The 24,173-nt window shown below is 32.4% G+C and overlaps 1 protein-coding gene across 1 annotated transcript in view; it reads left to right on the top strand.

Moving 5' to 3' along the window:
* LOC123708925 (scavenger receptor class B member 1-like) overlaps nucleotides 1-24,110 on the top strand; it is a 29,849-nt gene extending 5,739 nt beyond the window's left edge. The window contains exons 2-12 of the mRNA XM_045659943.1: nucleotides 9,766-9,866; nucleotides 12,685-12,776; nucleotides 15,500-15,660; nucleotides 17,118-17,262; nucleotides 19,295-19,501; nucleotides 19,724-19,848; nucleotides 20,611-20,769; nucleotides 22,015-22,121; nucleotides 22,318-22,436; nucleotides 22,520-22,645; nucleotides 22,725-24,110. Of these exons, the coding sequence (XP_045515899.1) occupies nucleotides 9,773-9,866; nucleotides 12,685-12,776; nucleotides 15,500-15,660; nucleotides 17,118-17,262; nucleotides 19,295-19,501; nucleotides 19,724-19,848; nucleotides 20,611-20,769; nucleotides 22,015-22,121; nucleotides 22,318-22,436; nucleotides 22,520-22,645; nucleotides 22,725-23,096 (1,707 nt within the window). The 5' untranslated portion in view covers nucleotides 9,766-9,772 and the 3' untranslated portion in view covers nucleotides 23,097-24,110. The remainder of the gene's footprint in view (nucleotides 1-9,765; nucleotides 9,867-12,684; nucleotides 12,777-15,499; nucleotides 15,661-17,117; nucleotides 17,263-19,294; nucleotides 19,502-19,723; nucleotides 19,849-20,610; nucleotides 20,770-22,014; nucleotides 22,122-22,317; nucleotides 22,437-22,519; nucleotides 22,646-22,724) is intronic.
* Nucleotides 24,111-24,173: the final 63 nt, after the last annotated feature.

Genomic DNA, 24,173 nt, shown 5'->3' with positions numbered 1-24,173 from the left:
GGTCTTTTCTCCAACTCAAATCGCGAGTGCGTCAGTCATTGTAACTTTTGTGTTCAAAGTTTAGCCGTAAATTAAAAAAAACAGCTTAAGTTACTCATAAAAATCATCAATTGCAATAAAGTTTTTGAATGCAAAAATACTGCAAATTCCTGGCATTTTGTTATATCAACACATTAAAGGTCTTATATGGTGGTAACTGTGTGGGCGATCAACACATGTGAATATATAGAGGACCACTTATTGATAAGTATTTGTACAATTTCCTGTTTAACTTATAACCTTTCTTAAAAAACTTGATAGTTATCGATTTTTTATATTATAGATTGTTGATTTACTTACAGAAATACTTTATCCTAACAGTACTAAGCCAATACGATAATGTCTAAAAATGTAAAAAAAGTATATAATATTAAATACATAATATACGCAATATCGCTACCGCAGAGTGAGTTTGAGAACATATAAGTATGTCGATAGTGTCGGAATACAGCATTTAGTAGCAACAACCTTGGCCTTCTGTGTCGCACATATCTCATCCCATCCCAAGACTGTCAGTATATAGTAGGCCAAATTTATTGTACCCCACTTATACTTATCTTATAAATGAAATAAAAAAGTTGTTAATGCTGTTTCGATGTTCCTTTGAATCAAATATTTGTTTACGAACACTTACAGACGCACATTACAGAAAGTGATTTTCACTGCATTGTTTCACTAATTTCGACTACATTTTCCACTTCTTCCTTGTGCAAGACTAAATTAAAACAAATACGTTTTTACAGATATCTATTAAACGAGGATTGTTCGACCTATATGTTATAGTTGTATATTATTATTATATACTGTATTTTAATATTTTAGTATCATTTCCACAAAAGTTTCGAAATGTTTTTAATAATGTATTTTTCTAAGCAATATAATAAACAATTTATCTAGGTATATAATATTGCCAGGATTTAATGTATCGTTGTTTATTGTGTCTATCTGTATTTATGAGTGCAATGGCTCAACTTTACTTATCTGAATACTTAAATTATTGAATATTTAAATTTATTACCTATTTACTATCGGATTGTTTCTTTATATGTACACAGTTGAAAATATGAGAAAATTTAAAACTATGACGAAACATAAATAATTCATTAATAAGACTATTTTCAAGAAATGTGTTTTGTGCAACAATATAACCAAGCTGGTTTGTTTAGTATTCTTATAATTAATTAAAAATTCATTTAATCACTCAGTCACGAATTAAACATTAACATCGAAAGATAAAAGCAATACACAGGTAATTATAGTGAAACAATTAAATTAGAATATTTAAATAAACTTAATTCAATAATCGTGTCGCGATTATAAACGAATTCTAAAGGCTATATAAATTTAAAATATACATTTTAAAAATAATCAGTGGCGTTTCTTAAATAATACAATATAATCACAATATGTTACATTAGAAAACCGCTGTGGTTTGTATTAATGTAACCATAGCAGTCTTGTTTAGGAGCGCGACAATTGCATATAAAAGTAGTATTTCAACTTACTTTTTATGATGGTTATGTTATACCCAGTCTGATGTTAGGCTAATATCTGACTGGGTAGACTATTTATCAGCCGCGGTAATAAATGTAGATTACGTTCTCTTGCCATATACATTGTTTGCTCTCGATGTACAGAGCCGAACTTGCGTTACCGCACCAGTCTCTATGTTAAGCTCCACTCTTTTTTTATTTCATTTCGCAAAGAGTGCTTGACTATAATACATTTATCACAAGGCAGTCTAATAGGCATGTTAGTGATCAGACACCTGTCTCTAGCATAGGGTGTATTAAGGCAAGCTAGTTTCCTCACCATGTTTTCCTTCACCGTAAATGCACAAAGAAATAATATCCATTGGTGCACGGCCAGAGATCGATCGTACGACTTCAGGGATGGGAGTTGCACGCTGAAGCCACTAGCCCAACACTACTCTTATTATTTTTACTTTGGTAAAACTAATATTATGACTGATATTAATAAGAGCCAAATACAATAATTTATATTGGAAATAAAACATTAGACATTATTCCAAATTTAATAAACTCGATACCAGCTACACTTCTTACTAATATAACAAGAAACAATATTAAATTTAAAATTAAAAAATATTACATAAATCAAACAATTATGAATTATGCATAACAAAAATTATGCTAATTCATATTCGTCATTTAATTCATATTCGAATATAGGAACACAACCTGTATTCGAACGAGAATTATCGTCAAGAACAGGTTTCTTGCATCGGCTATCTGTGGAGCGTCAATGTTTCAATTGGTTTATGACGTTTTACGTGCAATTTTAATGCTTTGTGTGTATATGTAACTGGCCTTAGTATATACGTTAATTATTTAAATAAGTTCGACGTCCTGGTGGACAGAAAAACTGTGTCCAGTTTGTGTTCCACACCACTTTTTAATTACTTAAAATCATTTATACAATAAATAAATATAAAAAAAGTAAAACATAAATAAAAAGTGTTTGCCATATAATGCAGCTTTTAGCAACTTTTAAGACGAAATGTGACGTAAAATGACGACATTGTGCGGTTCCTGTGTCAACGGGACGTCTTAAATGATAAAAATTGCCTTTATTCGAGTACCACATAATCAGTATTACATTGAGTCTTTGTCATTGTGTTCAATATAAGCGCACGACCTCCGAGGGAGAGAAAACCTCCTCCAAATTCTTCCACTCGTCTCTCCAATTTTTCCGCTATCTTTTTATTCCCGGGGTTCTAGTGGGTATCCTCTCTTTTTAATATAATAAATAATATAAAACTTTACATACCTCAAGGAGGTTTTGATTAAACGTCGCGTTAACCAAAGACAATTTCATACTTTGTAAAAGTTAGTGAGCTGTCATTATAACACTGCATAACCTCATGACTAACCCTTACATAACCGATTGATTTCTTTTGTCAAGGACCAAGATGCTATTGACGTACGTGTCAATCTACAAATTGAAATAATTATTATATTTAGCTAAACTGAAGAATTGTAGATCCATTCTCTTTTTGTTTTTTTTTTTACATTTAAGTATGTTCGATTCCTAGACGCGATAAGTAATTTTTAGAAAATCATTGAATACAGTAATTACTTTTTAAAATAATACAAAGTCACATTAAAAAAACAGTTTATAAACGGATTGAAGCTATGTATAATAATAATAATAATAACGTCGGAAAAAAAAATTTAAAGTCATGTAAATGATTATAAGTTTATAATAATAATACATAGCTTCAATCCGTTTAAAGAGTGTTTTTTTTTTCACAAAAACTTGTCTTGGGACGTCCTGTATAGTGTATACAGGGCGTTTAACGACGTTATTGGATAAGTATAATAAAAAGAGACCGACATTAATATGCATTTAATTATTAGTTTTAATATGTCAAGTATATAATACACATATGTATTTTAACTACAATTAGCTAAAGCGGTTTCAGGTTGAATGCCTCGTTCTGATATTCATTTAAAATTGCGCACCACTGCTTTTGTATAATCCTGATTATTTAGCCATGCGCTCGTACCATCAGTAAAGGCCGGCAACGCACTTGCGAACCCTCTGGCAATATAAATCGTCATCGATATAATCTAAAAAATATAATATATAATCGTCGTCGTGTCACTTAACGTTAGGTTAGTCTTCTGCCCGTTTGCCTTTGAATTCTAAGGCTCTTAGAAATTAGCATTTAGTCAAGCTCAAAATAACTTTATTCATATATATACCAAGTACACTTATAAAGGTCAACAGAAAAGATGTTAATATGATTCTAAATATACATTTACTACCAGTTCGCAAGTCAAGGGCGTAGAGCGGGCGACTGGTCTCTTATCCCAAATAAATCCCACGTGCCAGTCATTGACTTGCGAGTGAATCAGATTAAGCTTGATAACACAATATTTTGTGTCTGATAAATATTTCAAAGTTGATTAGACTTAGACTTCCATGTTGTACACCATCACTAAGGTTATACTCATGCAGAGGAGGAGAAATATATTATATTACATTATATATATATATAAATCCGAGTACAACACTAGTACTCGACCTCCGTCAGAATGAAGTCTCCTCTAAATTCTTCCACTTGTCTCTCTTCTTCGTGAAAATTTTCCAATTCTGTGCCGCTATCCCTTTTATTCCATTTTCCCATGTTTCTGGTGGGCATCCTCTCTTTCTTCTTCCCACTGTGCCATTCCATGTAAGGATCTTCTCGACCCATGGGCCATCACAAATGCGGGCAAACATTTGTGTTTTGTATGTATGTTTGTAATGTTTTTACACAACTACTTGACCAATTACAGACAGGATATATTATATTTTAAAAAAGGGATCTTTAATAAAATTCAATAATTTAACCCAATGTGTAAAAAATAACCAAAAAAATTTGACATCGCGTGCACGGTGTTAACTATTGATAATATAACAAAAAAAGGTTGTATAGAATTATAGAACGTATCAATATCTACAAAAAGAATGTTTTACCCATGGGCAATTGCATGTTGGCGTATCTCGAGACGGAACTCCAGAACATCAATTTATTTTGTTGACACAAAGTAAAACTACGTCAACTGTTGTGTATGGGGTAGCTCTGAGACACTGTAGTTCTACAAATAAATCTCTTCTCTAATATTATCCAAGAAACTTTTGCATTTTGTATTTTTTTTTTCAGTTTTAACAATTTATAAAGCTAAAAATTCCTGGACTGATTAAAATAATGCCTTCATTATTTACTTGAAGTCAAAAGAATCAATCCTTGTATTTTTAAATGTACCTATGTGCTTGTGGCGGCGTCCATGCGTCGGGTTGTCTCTCTAACTAAAATATGGCGAGGCGGCCAATAGCTGGCCATGCGTCATACTCGTGAACGGGTGCTACTTGTGGTGACTGGTCGTAGTTGAATTCGTGTATGCGGTGATGTTAGTTATTTCAACTATATATTTGCGTGTTGTTGTTGTGTTGGTATAATGGTTGCTTGCAAACGTTATGTAGTACAAAAAATCTTGGCTATTAAAAAGAGTGACGGAGAGTTTATTGCCAGTTCTTCTTTTGCGTTCTACGCCCTTGATTTGAGAACTGGCTGTAAATGTAGAATTAGAAGCATTTTATATGTTTTTGACGTTCATAAGCGTACATTATGTTACCTATATGAATAAATGATTTTTGTCTTTGACTAATGTACATTCTACGAAAATAATGTTACGAAATTAAAAATATATTAGATATATATCGTTATAAATTAAAATCTGTATATTGATAAGATTATGTAAGTCTGTATCAAAGAAAACTTCGTAAAATAAAACTTTTATAACAAAAATACATCTATAGTCCGTCTTAGTAGACTTTCCACTACCACGATATCGGTATCTAGGCGACACCGCGGGGCATTGCTAGTATATATATATATAAGTCTCTATTCTGAGCTCGCTCAAAGTAAACCAGTGTTATATAAAAGCGAAATTGATTCGCTCTGATGCTCGTTACATACCCAATATTCTGTTCTAATTACTCAGTAGTAAATAGTAATTTCCCTAATCAAATATTTCGCTTAAGTTATTTTGAGAAGTACAAAATTAAGTTTTAAGTTCGGGTCGTCCATACAAATTATTGTAACAATAACTTCATAACGTATTTTATTTACAGAAATTTAAAATTTGTTGCCAAAAACGTTTGATTGATTAGTATTTATGTAGCATACGTGATTGTGCAGAGTTACGTGTCGTATTATTATTACTTTGACTTTCAAATGGACACGATTATCTTGGGTCGTATGGGTTCGGTTTTTACAGCCATAACTTTATGAATTAAAAGTTATTTTAGTCTCGACATATAACGACCTAATATTTTTAACAAAGCTAATTTCAAAATAAATAAATCAGTTGTGCTACCACCTTTTTATGTCTGAGCATCAGATCGGAATCTGTTTTACAATCACTTATCAATCTTATAGGCTAGTAGGTGATCAGAATCCTGTGCCTGACGCAAGCTAGTTCTTTGAAGTTACCAGCCATCTTTTTCCACCACGGTGGATTCGAAGAGATTCGATGCAATTGATAACAAAAATATATCATAACGATAACAATGATAGCACAAGTATTAAGATCTTAGAAGTAATAAGGTAAAATGAAACAATTGTATTATTTGTATTCATGTCTATGTTAATAAAAGCCTTTAGTTAAACTTTATCTAAGTTAACTTTATTTAACCAATTTCTGTAAAGTTGCATATAGTAGATCATTTTTACACAAACACATTTTTTCTCACCACCTTAACATGTTTTCCTTCACTGTTCGAACGATAGTAAATGCACAAAGTAACAAAGTGCATTGTCGCACAGCCAGGGATCGATCCTACGACTTAAGGGATGAGAGTCGCACGATGAGCCACTGGGCCAACACTGATCACAATATCTACTATAGGCACCATAAAACATCTAAGCCTACACTCGCCTATACATCCACCTACTTAGTATATTCGCTCAAAGCGAGGGTGGACTATGAGAGCGGGACTGGTACACCTGCTTCGTGATACTCGTCAGTTGTACATTCTCCCCTAATATTACATTTTTCAGGGATACTTTATAAAATAACGCTTAAAAAACAAATCAGGCTTAAACTTTTTAAAATGTGGGCCTCAGATTTCTGTATATGTTTCATACTCATTTGACAATCTAATAGGCAGAGAGCTGATCAGCCCCCGGTGCCTGACACACGCCGTCGACTTTTTAACTATGACTACGCGTTATATGCGCTATTGTGTATGTTTTAGGATGTTAATTTAAATAAAATAATGACCCTTAAATGTATAATTTGTCCGTACATACTAAACCGGTCGTTTAACTCCTTGAATGTCAATTGGATGGTGAATGAGATTATGGAGTAGGAGCTGGCTACTGTAATTCCTTAAATAATTGTAGACCACTTTTGATTGTCACATTTTGGCAATACTATCTACAAATACTATACAAAAATAAATTTTTCACTTTTACAAAGTCTATTAAAACAACAATTGAAGATATGTGGAAGACTGTAATGTTACTGGGGCTTCCTTAATACCGTTATTGGAAATTCCAATTTTGGTGTTGTTGGTGTGTTTTCTGGTTCTATCTATCTAGAGTGACTAGTTTTTTTTAAACCAATCATCCACATGACAACTCAAAATGGCTACGTCAAAACATAATTATGATGAGCGCTTTTTTGTTTATGCTTAAATGACATTTTAAACGTTTTAAATATAACAAGAATTGCGTCGTTGGCTGGTTACAACAAAAAATAGGAACAAGCTCAAATAGTCATAAATTAAAAATTCTGAAGGCTCCAAAAATAAAATTATATATTTCGATTATATTTTGGTATATTCTTACAATTTTTCCTGGTGCAACACAATTTATAAGCTGTCAAGAACTTAAATAACCTTGTAAAGGAACAAACTTAGGAACGTAAGTGTTTTGGAACCAAACGGAAATGTGAAGAAGCTTCGTTCAAAAAGGATTTGTGGTTAACTTGAAATTGTATGGAAACTATAGGTGAAAAAACTTAAATTATAGTATTGACATATACGAAAACTTTGTGAAATACCTCTGTCTCCAATACCTGGTCTTTCAATTCCAACACTTTTGCCTTGTTTACAGAAACATGACCAACACGGGTTATGTTATGTCTTATTAATTCTTTCATCTACGGAGACTAGAGTATATACTAGAGTAATAAAGTTAAAAGTTATAGTTACACTTATCTTATTTATAATTACATTGTTTTTCCGTTCAAATCTACATGTTCTCGGAGTTTGTAAACATAATGATTTTTGGTACACAGGTTGAAACCTATTGGTTATAAAAAATCATTTTGTGTATTAGGCCATTTATTTAAAGGCTATATACAACCCAAAGGGTCTGAGCTATCTTAATCAACTTCACTCTTCGCTTATCCAAAATTATTTTGTAGAGTTTTTGTGATGTCCTCGGTACCTTTCGCCTAGTTAAAACTTAGCTAACCTTAACGATGTTCCTGGTGTAGAATCCGACTACTGTTGAGCGTTTCAGCGATTCTTTATTTCCGAATTAATACATTACAAACAAGCAATAATAATAATAATATTCTTTATTTATTTTTCTCACAAAAACTTTATACATAAACAAGTTACAGTTATTTATACAAATAAATAATTGTCTTTCTTCTATTTAGGGAAATGCTTGTTTGTGTGAGACTGATGCCTGCTAAAGGTAAGAGTACCTGTGTTCCAGGTCATCAAACCTCCACCACTTCGGATCGACAGACGGTCTTAAAAAGTAGTGAAAAATTATGCTGAATAAACAATTATTACTACAATAGGTTGCGACCTTAATAAAAAGATGTAGATAAGGATATATACAAGAAAACCACATGGGTATATGTATGTGTGCGAGTGTGTGTATGTGAGTGTATCTGTTTATCAAGCCAAGCGTTGGCTTCAATTGTTTTTTTCAAGCAATGTTTTATTAACAAACGAAATCCCTTTTTATCACTCAAAATACTTTTTCTCACAAAATTTACTCTTGTACGACAGTTGTCTTATTTATACACGTGTCTTTTAAAGGTTATGTTAGGTTGGTTAGTTTTTTCTATTAGGTTTATACGATACTAATAACGCCATCCATGTGTACCCGCCACCTAATAGAGAGAAAAGAGGCGGGGTTCTGCTAGAATTATAAAAGTGTAGCTTTGGGAGATATTATTTGTGTTGCTAGATGTCTACTTTGTTGTAGTTTTAAAGGTTACAATATTAAACGGTAATATATCAACAATATACGTGACATTGTAGATAATTTAATTAACGTCAGTTCAATGTACTAAAAATAGAAGTTCGTCTTTTACCGTTTTAAAAAATTATACTTGCTCCTAGTCTAATAAACTTACAAGAATGCAGTCACGTGTTTTATTTGAATGAATCGTTCACGTGTTCCTCTTAAATAGTTCGTGAGTGTTGTAACAATTTACGAATAGATTAAACTGTCCTAAACGTGTGTGGAATACGCCGGTTTTTTCTGTAGTTTATGGTTATTGCAGAATGAATTGTTGTTACGTTAAACAGATTCACAATTGAATTTTGACGGTAAAGAAATATATATAAAAACAGCTGCTCTAGTATCCACTTGGACGACGGGAACCGACTTGTATATCTTCTTTTGGAAAATGTGTTATATTAGGAAATATTATTACTGACAAACCTGCTTGGAAAGGACAAAATAACCAAAAGTAACTTAGCTAATACCTAAAAAAATAAATAGCTATAAGGACATTGGCTAATAACAGAAATTATTGTGCAATATTGAAAGCAGTTGTCAGTCAACAACCAATAAAAGTTAAATATTAACTTAAAATTAAAGTATGAATTGGCTGTTACAACCACTTTATAGATATTTTATCGCTTGATCTATTCGGTAGGGGGATAAAAATTAAAAAACAAACGTTAAACGCCTATCGGTTCTTAATAATATAAATAACTTAATCCGCATAGTTAAGTAAAAAATTTAAAAAAAAACTTATACTATAGAACATGGTGTACTTTAATAAATAAATAGGTGTCACAAATAAAGGTAATAAATACAGTTAACACCCTTAACACCTAAGAAGCACTAGAAACACCTTCTAGCAATCACTACTTAACTTCTTCGTAGAAACCCATCTTCATTACCGAGCACTACCATCCTTCTAAGTTTTACCTTGTTAATAAAAATTACAATTACAGATTTAAAATGGTGTTCGGAGCGAAGAAGGCGCTACAGCAGGTGCCTAGCAGGAGTAGAATATCGCTTATGAAGATACAAAATTTCACTGTACAAAAAAGGCGTAAGTAATATTTCAATACTTTTTGGGAAAATGGCGTTATGCTAATAAAATAAATAATACTTAGTTATTGTCTTTTTTTAAAATAGCTTTTACACATTAAGAAAAAACACTTTTTGATCGGATTAAAGCTATGTATTATTAATAGAAAACTTATAATAATTTACATAATTCTAAATTTTTTTCCGACGTTTCGCGTGCTTTTCAGCGTGTGTGCCGTACCGTGACCATAATTATAAGTTTTTAATAATAATACATAGCTTTAATACGTTCAAAAAGTGTTTTTCATAAATAATACTTCTCAATACATCAACAATATTCAGTGAATGAATAGGCGATGTGTATACACTTATATATTATTTTTCTTGTAATCGTGCTTGGATTTACATAGTTGCTTTACCAACAAACTCTCGATTATATCAAGAATGCGGCCATGTGTATAATAACAATAAAAAAAGTCCTTCTTCCGGTTTAAAAAGTTCATTGACCTATAGACTTGTCAACTGCTCTGATTACACTTATCAACCGGGACTGTAGACTATAAAACTTAATCGTTTGACCTTTTAATTGTATTTGTAGTGTTCACCTAATTGTATTATTAATAATAATACAAGATTAATGTCGTACTTGGTACATGTGTATTATGAATGCCTAGTAACTAAGAGCGGGACTCTTAACACTAAAGTCGTGGCTTCGAACCTTCGAATTTCTATAATTAACATGTGGAAGAATTTCTTAAGGGCCTATGTGGTCGCAAAACTCCAAAAAAGTACATTATTTCTTTACATTTTTTGTCATCGTTTCTTGATGTTTGGCAAATGGAAAAAAATATATGGTAGAGTTGAGTAGTTTATGTATCTATTTTGAAAGATCGATAGACGATTTAAATGACTTCGCTCGATAGAAAAAAATCTAAACATTGTCAATTTTTGACACTTTGAATTCATTTTATGACGAATATATATAGATCCATATCCACTTCAGAAAAACATTCTTAAAATTACATGAATTTAATGTTTCACATAACTAATTGTTATTACGGGCCGGCACGCCTCAGCGCTCCAGCTCTCCATTGCGTACCGCAGTCCGCCCTGAGGTACTGACACAGCCATGCGTGCTGGGACAGGGCCTTAAGGACAGCTACTCTAGAGTAGAGACAGTGTTTAGAGTCGAGATTAAGCAGTCGATCAACTATTATTGGTGTTTGACATAGAGACTATAGTTTAAAGACAAAACGAGGAGTTATTCGGCCTATTTTTAACGTAGATTATTCAAATCTAATTTTATACATCAATTCTGGGTTTAAGTGTGAAACAAATACGTAAAATATATAATATATATATAATTAATTTAAAACAGACATCAGTTATTTACTGTTATAATATGCCTATATGAAAATAATAATAAGATAATTAAATTTTAAAATAACTCTTATAATAACTTGAAATTGGTGTAAATTAAATTTAAATAATATTGTAACTAACGAGACCAAATGCAAAGGAAAAATTTAAAATATTTTTACTTGTTTACACAATTTTATTTTTCTAGAAATAAGTTTTAATAAGTAGATGTTGTTGTTGTACGAAACATACACCGAGCTATGATGTTTTTTTAAAGCCATAAAAGGTGCCGAGGCCCGAAGATACCTATTTTGTTTATATTGTCAATTAACAAATAAGAGGATTCAAGTAACAGCAGGTTGTATATGGCAGAGAGCAGAGAAGAATGACATGATCTGGAGGAGAATTTTTCTCAAAAAGCACACAGATACCTAAAATAAGATTGAAATAGAAACGCATTTAAATGTTAAAGTATCTGAATTAAAATGCTATTATTGTTATTATTGACAATAACTTAAATCAAATTATTTTCTTTGTCAATTTAAAACTGTGCCTTTTGTGACATCTAACAATAACGAGCGCAGTTAATGCAAGCTCTATGGAGTATCAATATCGGTGATGTTGATTAGGGTCGCGCAAAACTGGCAGTTTGAACATAATGACGGAGTTAACAGAAGAGTTGATCTTCTGATTCTCAACAAAATATGTTTTCTTATTATGCAAATATCATCATTTCCGAATAAAAAATATAATAATAATTCGTAATAATGCACGCTAATATACTATACATACATATTTTTATTTAAACGAAGGAAAATCCTGCCATAAAATAATACTTGTCTATATTTTCTTGGAACAGTTGAAATAATACAAATTAGGTAAATTTTACTTGAAAGAAAACACTTTTTTACCGGAATGAAGCTATGTATTATTATAGACTTATAATTATTTTACCTAACTTTAAATTTTTCCGACGTTTCGCGTGCTTTACAGCGTGCGTGGTCACGGTGACTGAAGATAAAAGGTGTTCAATGTAAAAAAGTATCACAGCTGTAGAGAAAGTTGTATTAAGAAAAACACTTTTTGAACGGATTAAAGCTATGTATTATTATTAAAACTTATAGTTATTTGCATAATTCTAAATTTTAACGTTTCGCGTGCTTTTCAGCGCGTGCGTGGGCATTGAAAATTTAAAATTGTTTGAAAAAGTGTTTTCTTTCAATGTGTAAAAACTATGTTAACAAAAGACAATACAACATTTCACTTTATATAATCTATACTTGACTTTATAACAATAGAGTGGTTTTTTTTGATAAATCAAGTAGAACTACAGGTTTAAATTGAAATGGTTCATGACTGAATTAACAGAAAAGGGCAATACTAATGATTAAAATTAAACCATTATACAGGTGAGGTCAATAAGTAGTTTAATAGCTATTTAATAGTTAAAAGCTGAAATGTTATTTTTCTTTTTGTTTCAGAATCTGTGGTGACATTGGTGTATGGCACTCTGATGATCGTTCTTGGCCTGGTGTCAGTTCTGATTGATCCAGTCGCATTGTTTGCGAATTGGGTAAGAATATTTCTCACATATCAAGCTTAAATCACCACTTGAATAACCACGCCCTCGACCCTCGACATACTCGCTTATAAAATGTTTTAAAATATTACAATAAAATTTGTATTATAATAATTGAGACCTAGAGATAACTATTTTCATACTTCCCGGATAGCAAATAATAAAGCGATTCAAAGCCTTCAATATTGTCGAAAGGTCAAGTTCTTAATCTAAAACTGACCCTGATCTCTGAATTACAATAGTATCTTATTTGTATAATGATTATTTCAATCAATTTATTATTAAACTGATGTGTTCAACTATAATATTATAAACATATATTAAACGGAACAAAACATTTATAATTATAAAGTATAATGAGTGAATCTTGAAATATCATTAAAATGTTAAAAAGTAACTTCCTTCTACACTAAATAGTGACATAGATGTTATCTATGATAAAATATATTAAAGAATCACGATATTTATATGTGCGAAAACCCCAAGGAGACAAAGTAGGAACGCATTGCGAATCACTCACCAAACAACATTTGGTTTCTCTATAATTATACGTCATACGAATAAATATGGTTTCATGGGTTTTATTGAGTTGGACTAAAACTATAAAGTGATTCATTAGGATCTTGGTTATGACTGCCTCGACTCTTTAATAATAATAAATAAATGAATCAGTGGATCTACAACCTTTTCAGGCGTCAGATTTCCCTACCGTTTTCATTATCATTTGTCAATCTTCTAGGCAAGTAGATGATGTTTTCCTTCACCGTACGAGCGAATGTTAAATGCGCACATAGAATGAAAGTCCATTGAAATAGCCGAGCATAGAACCTACGACAGGGATGTAAGTCGCACGTTGAAGTCACTAGGTCAACACTGCTCACAACTCTTTATTATGTAATCATAATTTTAAAATGATCTAACAAATGTTTTATCCTGTAACGTAACAGGATTACTGTCAATCAGTTATTCATGTGTGGCACTCATTGACATTAAAAGTTCTCCGAATATTTTTATTGATGATCATACTTTAAATTTACGCAGACAGGCAAATTGAGTCATTGTTATTAATTAACGCAATCAGAGCGGTTTTAAGATATCGCAAACTCGTTAAAATCCTGTAATTATGACAGTTCGCTTACCTCATCCTATATGTTAAATGGGCAGGCCACGTAGCCCATCTCCCAAAGGAAATTAGAACACAAAATAAATTTGTTTCTTGAATGAGTTTGAGTATACAGATGACAGATAGCCTTAAAAGTCAACGAATGGACTGTCTAGATTCTAAAAGGACCAATAGAGCAATGGGCCGACGGAATGGGAAGGGAAGCTGAAAATAAATTGATGAAAATGGTAAAAAATAAAATAGGGCGAAAAATGTTGTAGGAGGCCTTCTCCCAGACAATCCGCGAGTAGTAAAATTTGTATTGATATATAATTTTGTTAAATGTATGTCAATAAGTGTATGAATATAGGCTTAATATTATTATTATATCTTGCGAAACTTAGATATGTTGGGTTATCCTATATGGCTAAATAAACTTTGTTCATAGTTTATAAATAGACACTGTACTAATCTAACACAACATGGTTATTTTGTTAAACTTAACTCGCGTCATAGCAAATACTGTTAATTGCTAGAATAAATTTTGTTTGCTGGTTTAAGTGTTAGTGATTCCTTGAATAAACTTCCTCATGCTAGCTATGTAGTTATTGGGGGATCCAACATTGTCAGTACAAAGTATGTATCTAGAGAATTTTACTTATATGTCTTAATTGAGAGAAATATTTGCTAGGCGTTTCTAAAGTTACTAAAGTTAAGCATTATCAATGGAGTTAAAACTGTTTTATCTGACTGAAAATGACTTTCAATTTGTTACCTTAAAAATAATTAAATCTTTATGTAAACTTAAAATACGCTGTGTCATTAGTAAATTCGTAGTTTATTCTAAATTATATATATACATATATGAGCAGTGGTGGCGTATTAGCATCAGCGACCGAATCTCATTCCTAATGTCGTAGGTTTGATCTACACCAATAACTTTCTGTCCGTTAGGTAACCGTGTCAACTGCGTGTGTCAGGCCCAGGAGGCTGATCACCTACTTGCTTATTATATTGACAAATGATCATGAAACAGATGCAGAAATCTGAGGCCCGGACCTAACAAGGTTGTAGCGCCACTGGTTAAATGATTTTAATATGTATATCAAATATAAAAATTTATTAGTCTCCGAATGTTGTCGTCATTTCATCGCCTACCTGTTGGTTACCTACTAAATATTTGTACGAATTATAATAATATAAATTATAAATATTTATTTAGTGTTTAGGTTTTTACACCTTTCAGAGATTTTTCAATACTTCTATGATTATTGACATCATCATCAACGTTTCAAATTAAACGAATTTGTAGGTTTTGTAGGTGTACCTTCGTTGCTATTGTTACGGAATCGATGAAAGGTGGACGCTCATGGATTACAACCAAGAAGTCCTAGATTCGATTCCCGTCGAGACATTAATTGTTTCCTCGTGTCATGATGGTATGTCGACCGCATTTTCTATGGTATGTGTGCAAGTGAGCGCATTCTATGGTCTTTGACATTAACTATATTGTACAACATGTTCAGATATGTTCAATGTTTGCTGTTGTATTAGCAAGCCGTTTACCGTATATCACACAAATTGATAAACCACTAATTTACGCTTTCATCACCAGTTTACAGAAATAAGAGAAGGAAACTTCGTTTACAACATGTGGTCAAATCCTACGTATAAAGTATATTCTGACGTGTACATCTTCAACTACACCAACATCGACCAGTACCTGAGAGGAGAGGAGAAACTAAAATTGACAGAATTAGGACCGTACAAGTTTCAGTAAGTTTATAAAACGAAAATATTAACACAATAAATTATTTTATGGTATATTTGACGAATCAGGCTTCAACTTAAAAGAGCTCCAAAGGTTTCTTTCGTTCTTATTATTATTATTATAATATTAAGGAGGCGCATGGCTTTGGAACCCTTAAAACAATTTTAAAAACTGATATTGCTACTTGCCTGATGTATGCGATTAAAAAGAGTGTCGAAAAGTTTCTTGCGAGTTCTTTTTGCCCGCTCTACGCCCTTGACTTGCGAACTGGTAGTAAATGTAAATTTACAATTAATTTAACTTCTTTTTGACGTTCGTAAGCGTACTTGTTTACCTATATGAATAAAGATATTTTGACTTTGACTTTAACATAAATAATATTGTCTCAGTACCCAATGAAAAACATTATGTTAGGTTAGGTTTGTTTTTAAATCGAAGTGGCGTTTGTGATCAGGTTAGGTAACGTTAGGTTCAAGTCAAAAAATTGTAACTTCTTTTATCCATTGAACAAATCGTGAAATTAGTTTCTTAAGCGCCACCACATTATTGCATGGTACACCTTTGCCGAGTGATGAAGATATGTAGATACAAATGTTTAATGAGCCGTGATTTTGACAAATTTATCAGACTTATTAATATTTTGTTACCCTACAACACACATTAAAAGGTTACATAAGCAACCCTAGGTGGAAAAATAAAAAAATTAAAACCTAGTGAGGGTAAAGTAAAAAAGGTGAATTAATATATAAAAGTAGGTAGAAGAAAATTCTTGAAAAAGAAGTTTTTTAATAAATATAACGGCAGGTCGTCTTATATGTCGAGACAAGGAGTTCCAAAGCAGGATACCTACATATATATTAAGATAATTCTTTGTTTTATATTGGTTAATTCAACTGTGTTACAGTAGGTGCTCTAATGAACAGTGATTATAATGATTATACTCTCTTTAATCGGCAGCTCATATCTGAGCGTCGTGGTCAGCTAGGAAGTATATCTAGCGCATTACCTGTTTCCACCAGTTTCTGCCCCGCGCGCCTCTTATGAGTGTACTGTTTTGAGGACGATGATTCTTTAACTTGATTGGTCCATCGGTCTGTGAACGGCCACGTGACCTTTTGTCTACTGTGTTACTGACCACGATCAGTTACTCTAAGTTCTCTGGGCATTGTATGGCCGAAATAAGATAGATACAATTCGCTGTAGGCATATGCCTACCATATGGTAGACAGGCGAGTCCGTATGCGGAGTTGGGTATCGAGAGTAATAATACAGATCTAGATAAAATAAGCTAGAACCACTCAAATCTATATTCAACTAAAGCTCTGACTTGGGATTAAGACTAAAAGCGCACTTTGGTAACTGTCCTAATTGAGACTTTGCACCACTAACACACTGTATTTAAAAGTTCAAGTTCTTATAGCTTTAAATTTTTAACCTTAAAGTAACAAATATATTTTTACAGAGAGTTGCGAACTAACGAGAATATCACCATAGACAAAGAGCGAGGAGTGATGACAATGAAACCGAAGATTAAACTCAAGTTCTTGTCGGAGCAGTCAGTGGGACAGTACAATGACAGCATTGTTGTGCCTAATATCGCCTTGATTGTAAGTAACATGACGATACATATTCAAAAGAAAAATCTCTCTATATAAGCCAATTTACGGCGGAATTCTGTCAAGATCGATGATCAGAATTACACGGATAATGTAGCATTCTATTGGTGAAATAATTTTTGTAATTGTTTCAGCAGTTTTAGAGCTTGTTCGTTAGAAAGATATAAATCTTTTCACGATATAATATCAGTATTTACCTCCATTCTTAAGGATTATAATATATCTAAATCCATTGTTACATTGCTGTACCACGCTTACTAGCTAAGTACATAAAATGAGGAGGATCAGAGGTGGAAGGCCATGTCACAACGAACGTGTTGTCGCATATTTATTATAAATTTACCAATTTTAAACACATTATTACGTATGTATGTTAGTAGTTTTTTTTTGTCATGCGGTGAACAACAATTGAATCGACTTTTCCAGTGTTTTTGTAAAATGCCTCAAATTTCGTAGATTTTTTAAGACACACTCCCGGACTAAGGACTATCAAAGGCATTTGGATAAATTAAGTGTCGGTTTATATCATAAATACTTAAAGATTACGTAACAGTAATTAGCAAATTATTCAAACGTTATACTTAGTAATCCTATTTCTGCGTAATTCCAATAAAAAGTAAATTGTAAATTGAAAACTTTGTCGTATTCAAGTATTTTAATAACAGTCAAGTTGTTAATTACTCCGAAGTGTACTCGTGGCTAGATCTTGCATTTGATAACTAAATTGAATTGTTTGATAGAAATATTCTGATGGTATTTTAATGCCACCAAAATTGGAAAAGGTATGAGTTTTAAGTTATAAATTTATTCAACCCCTACAATTTTTTATTTTTATTTCGACTTATACCGATATACCATGTACATAGATTTTTGTAAATAGACAAAATAAATTAACTGTTCACACTTTTGATTCTCTGATTCAAGGCCAGCCAAATAGTGTTGAAATATTGTTATTTAATATGTAATTTATAATGAACAGTTTTACTTTTTAATGCATTTATTTAGAGCTATTTAATAATAATTATTTATTTTAATTTATTACGGTAAACATAGCATATTTTACCACACTTTATAGTGTGCAAATTTACATAATAAAAAGGTAGAATTTTTCATAGTTCTTACATTCCAAACAACATCATCAATAATATTTATTATTAGAATAATTTATCACATTAATACATTTTTTTTAAAAGTAGCACATTAACTTGATTTAAAAAAGAAATATTATTATTAACCTTTAATCCAACAAGGCAATCTTCCCATACAATTCCAGATTGTCTGTTCAGCAGTTGTCCATTTCCATTTACTTAAAAATATTAGTGAACGAATAGGAAGATATTTAGAATACACATACCAAGGACGAGACATTCCTGAACTTTTTATATAAGACACTAAATAATAATAAATAGGACAAACTATACTTTTGAAAGTAATAAATTCTAATTTCTTCAAATGTTCAAAAAATCCTTGAAATGTTTGAATATGTTTTAAAGGAGTGTGCCGCTAGCGTGATCAAAATGGTTGGTACATCTTATTAAACTGATAATGGAGCTCGAAGGGAATGTTTACTTCGATTACCATTTCATGGAATAAATTTAGGCATTTAATAATGAGTGACAATATCGAAATACGTCTTAACAACAGTTACAATATTTTAAAATGACTGTTAGAGACAATGAGGCAAATTTTATTAACTTCGTAGTAGGTATTCTGTCTGTGCTAATAGTAATAGTAACTAGTTATTTTAAGTCAAGGCTAGTGTTTAACAACTAAATAAATATTTAAAACAAATGTAAGAGCTTTGTATGCTTAATAGTTTGGCTAAATCAATTTGTTTTTTTTTCTAATGTATTATATATTATCGTCTCAAGTCAAAGTCTTTCTTAGAAGAAGTGGCTTCGGCACTCATTGCCTATATATATGTTTAAGCATTTATCCAGCGTTTTAAATATTTTATTGTGGCAAGCTATTATAATAATATAAAGATTTCGAATCAATATATAAAGCATAATTTTGATTTCAGGCTATCAGCACACTCCTCGCAGACCAGGGTTTGGGCTTTATAACCAACACAGCCGCTTATTACACCATGACGGCTCTGGGATCCAAGCTTTTCAGGCCAATGCCAGCAGGTGATTTCCTCTGGGGCTACGACGATCCCCTAGTGAAGGTTGCCAGTAAATTGGTCCCTGGGTGGATCGATTTTGGCAAGATCGGAATTATGGATAGAGTGAGTTGAAAATTATTCTATAAAATGAATTTATGTGCTAATTTATCATTTTATTTACACAGCATTTCGTGTGACTTGGTAATCATTGGCTTAGATTCTATTAACGCCATCTATTGTCGCGAATTCAGAATTAGCAATTCGCAAAAGGGGGTATCGTAATACAAAACACGCTTTGAATTTTTTTATTGCCTTATTGCAATACTTAAGTTTTAATGTTTACAGTTTTACGCTCAAAGAAATGATGAAGTCGAAGTGGAGTTGAAGGACACCAGCAAGAGGTACTCCATTAACACATGGAATAGTCAGCCTGGCCTTAGAGAACAGGGTTTTTCGTCAATTAACACAAGGTGAGATATTTTTTTATAGAACAGGGCTCATCTAAAAGCCTCACCCAAAAGTTACTTCTTATATGTTCTTGCTCGTAAAAATAGAAATCATATAATTTATTATGTTATTAAGTTAAGAAGACTTGTTTGGATTAATACCTACAGCCGAGTTTCATCATGGGACGTTGAGGCAGCATACGAAATTCCACCCGTGTCACTGTGCCGTTGTGATACCGCCACTCACACTGACAGAAGGCTCGCAGGTGCGTTGCCGGCCTTTTAAGAATTGGTACGCCAATCTTCTTGAAGGACCCTTAGTCGAATTGGTTCCACAAAAAATAAGAAAAAAATCGTAAAAGGCAATCAATACATTTCCGAGCCTCCTGGGAGTGTGAATGTCCATGGGCGGCGGTATCACTTAACATCAGGTGAGCCTCCTGTCCTGAAGACACTCAGCTGTAGGTATTAATTCAAACAAGTTTACTGAATAATAATTGTATGACTTCAATTGTTACGATCAAGAACATAACAAGTAACTAAAATCATAATTTGGTCATTTCAATGTTATGTTTCTTTAAGTATAATTACTAATAAAAATTTTAAAGATAACTAGATGTGGAAGAAGATAGACGGTTCTTCCAACGGCATGGAATCAAAAAAAAACATTAAATTTTGATCTTCGAAATTTATTGAAAATAAAACGCCTACCAATATAAACAGGGCAAAATGTTTAAGTCATTAAACAATTAACGGATATACATAATTATTAAAATTGTTTTTTAGCATTCCCTGTAACCGGTTACAAGGAACCTACGAAGGTCTGATGCTACCACCTGGCTTCAACAGCACTGTACTCCCAGTTTTTAGGAAGCAAGCTTGCAGAGTCTACCCTTTCGTATATAAGGAGGAAGTACTTGGATCCTCAGGAATTCCACTAACTAGGTACAATTAAATATTATGATAAATGTCAAAATTATAATAACCCTTCATTACTAGATTCTCAAGACTTCTGTGACTCTGAGCACACTTATGATATTAAATTAATGTAAGTAATGATACACAAAACATCAAAAACCTTTGAGTTAATAAAAAAAAATCAGTTGTGCCAACTTTTTTTAGTTCTGGGCATCTGAATCTGTTTCATAATAATTTGTCAATCTAATAGATAAGTAGGTGATCAGCCTCCTGTGCCTGACACACGCCGTCGACTTCTTGGTTCTAAGGCAAGCCGGTTTCCTCACAATTTTTCTTCACCGTTCGAGCGAATGTTAAATCTACAAAGAAAGATTCATTGGTTCACGGCCGGGGATGGAACCTTCTACCTAAGGCATGCGAGTCGCACGCTGAGGCCATGTCATTAATCTATTTATGAAACTGAATTGTTTGTTTGTGATTTCTTAAATAAAAATTGTTCTACTGAGGTTTTATAACGGAAGAGTTTTATAGTTAAGGCCGGTTCACGGTCGGTCGGTCACGTAACGCCAGAACAGATTTTTTTAGAAAAACCCTCGACAGTTCACACTCAACTGATGATTCGTTAGTGCGTCGAGCGTTTAGGTTCTACTCCGTCATCGCATTGTCGGTCGCCACTTGATAATTTTTTTGCATTTAAAGTATGTACCCAATTCCACGTTTCCTATTTCGGTCTTGTTCTAAAGCCTCCCAAACAGCAACTATTTCGATGGGCTTCATTTGTTAAAAGCCAAAATGTATAGTAGATGCTAAACGCAGAAACTGACTAGAATAGACAAAGAACGGTTCGGTGGCCGTCGATACACAATCTTATAGAATAATAAGTCCTGAGTACATTCCTCGTTGCAATATCTTCTTACCTGGAAGAAAGGCACACAATATTATCAGCCGTAAGGATTTTGAGAAATTCCATTAGTTTGGGAACAAAGAGAGGTTAGACTGATGCTAATACTTTGCCTCACGATAGTCCTCAAAAACGCACTAAACACTCACTATAAAATTCTAAATAGTGGACTCAACTATTATCAATTATAATTAACAAAAACTATATATCAAAATAAAAATGTGTCTAACGAAACCCGTGTAAATCTAAATGACTAAACTAATAAATGGAGGAAAATTTATTGCATTTTCCGTCGCATAGATATGAAATAACCATTTTAAATGTATCTATGTAACTATCTACTTAGTCTCAGATAATTTTATTAATTCCAGATACAAGATGGAAGATTCGGCTTTTAACAAAACGAATCCTTACGCTTGTAAATGCACGACTAACTGCCTGCCTGATGGTTTTGTGGATATTGGCAGTTGCTATTATGGTAAGTACAATAATTGAAAAACCAACCTTAGAAGTTGAAATACAATTTTCATGTTACAAATATTTACGCCTGTCATCCGTGATGCACTTTTCCATGTAAGCACATAGATGCGTTATGCTAAAAATATATCACCGGAGTTAACTAAACGTATAAAGAGACTAAAAATTTTTTTTTCATAAAATTAGTATTATTTCAGGTTTCCCTATAGCCTTATCAAAGCCTCATTTCTTGGACACTGATCCTGAACAGCAAAAACTGTATGAGGGTATGAAACCAGATCCCCTGCTTCATTCTTCGCATGTGGATTTGGAAACGGTAAATATCTTGAGAAATGTATATAATACATGAAACATATGTGTATGTATGTATACACAAACATCACTACTGATTACTTACAGAAAATTGGTGTACCAATGGCTTTAAGTACGAAGTTGCAAGTGAACATCGCTGTGAGGATGGCAACGGGAAATCCCATCACCAAGCCATTAAAAGATATGGTCGTACCACTTATGTGGCTGACACTAGTAAGTATGATTGGGCATTGTAAGAAAATGAAATCTTCAAAGTATTCATACGATAATATTTATTTTTAAAAAATTACAGTACTGCAACGAACCACCCCCAGAAGTAGTGACTCTGCTTCGAATGCGGTTCATTTTTGCACCACCACTAGCTCTTACTCTTGAAATCCTCCTCATTGTTATCGGAAGTACTCTGGTGCTCCATGGTATTTATCGGCTCCGGAACCCAAAATATCAACTCATCCAGGCTCAAGATACAAAAAAGAATGAGAAACGGATAAACCACAGTGTATTGGAAAGACGAAAAAGTAGTCTAACATTAAATATGGCTGACACGTTCAATGATGATGAAATGGCGAAGGAAGCTGTTTCCTTGTTAGCTATTAAGGAAGAAGATTTGCCGGATTTATTGATGGGTGAAACAATTGATTATGAAGACAGGTTTTCTGAATAATGTTTAGAAGTACTTTAGTAACATTAGTCCTTCCTATGAGCCAGGTTTTGTAGCATTGGTCTCCATTCGAAGTCTTCGGAGCTATCGGGTCATGTCGTCACTTTGGTGTACATTTTCTATTTTTGACATATGTTTTAATATAGATTTTAAGCGGCCTTTAATTTTATACTTGCCGTAAAGTTATATCTTGCCTTTTGAACCTCTTTAAAAAAAATTAAGTAATTAATAATTATAGACTACACTGAATTGCTCATTTAGTTTAAGACACAACGATGTCAATACGATATTTAGTATAGTTATATTTTTTTGTATATTTTAATTATTATGAAAGACGATGCCTTAAAAAGATTTTACATATTTAAAGTTACTTTTAGTTCGGAGCAGAGTTAATGTCAGCCTCGAAGTCGTAGGTTTTATACCCAGCTGTCCAACCGTTTCCATGTACGCATTTAACATTCGCTCGAACGGTGAAGGAAAACATCGCGAGGAAAACGGCTTGCCACACAATATCACCTACTTGCCTATATACTGACAAAGACCTAGGAAACTGACATAATTATTTGGTTCATTGATAAAAATTTATTTATAGGCAGGGTAGGGGTAGTAGTAGTAGTAGGGTGTTATACTTGTGTATAACAAAGCCATTCCCAGCATTTTATTTTAATGTGTTGTTGTATTGTGTACCTAGCAAATTTAATTGACATCTACATATTTTTGCATTTGTACAGTCGATTTGTAAACTAAGTATTCAATATAAATGAAATTATATACATTTCAATGTCAATGTACATATACATCTTTATTATATCAATCATATGAAACGTGTTTATTTCTTGATTTTAAAATTGTATCTTTTTAACTCAATTGGTAGCATTAACTTCGCCTGGAATTTACAGTAGCATACATTATGACCGAATCGTTAACTAAAGAACTTTAATAATAATAGTATTTTTGTTACGAAATGTAATTTAATATTGGCGTGGTGGAATAAGTTTAATATTTTGTATTAATGATGTAACCATACTTAATGTGATATTAATTTTATTATATTTAGATTAAGTTGTAAATATAGAGGTT

The sequence above is a fragment of the Pieris brassicae genome, chromosome 4 (genome assembly GCF_905147105.1).
Source record: "Pieris brassicae chromosome 4, ilPieBrab1.1, whole genome shotgun sequence".
Lineage (NCBI taxonomy): Eukaryota > Metazoa > Arthropoda > Insecta > Lepidoptera > Pieridae > Pieris > Pieris brassicae.
Note: the sequence above shows the minus strand (reverse complement) of the source record. Positions and strands in the feature narration are given on the sequence as shown.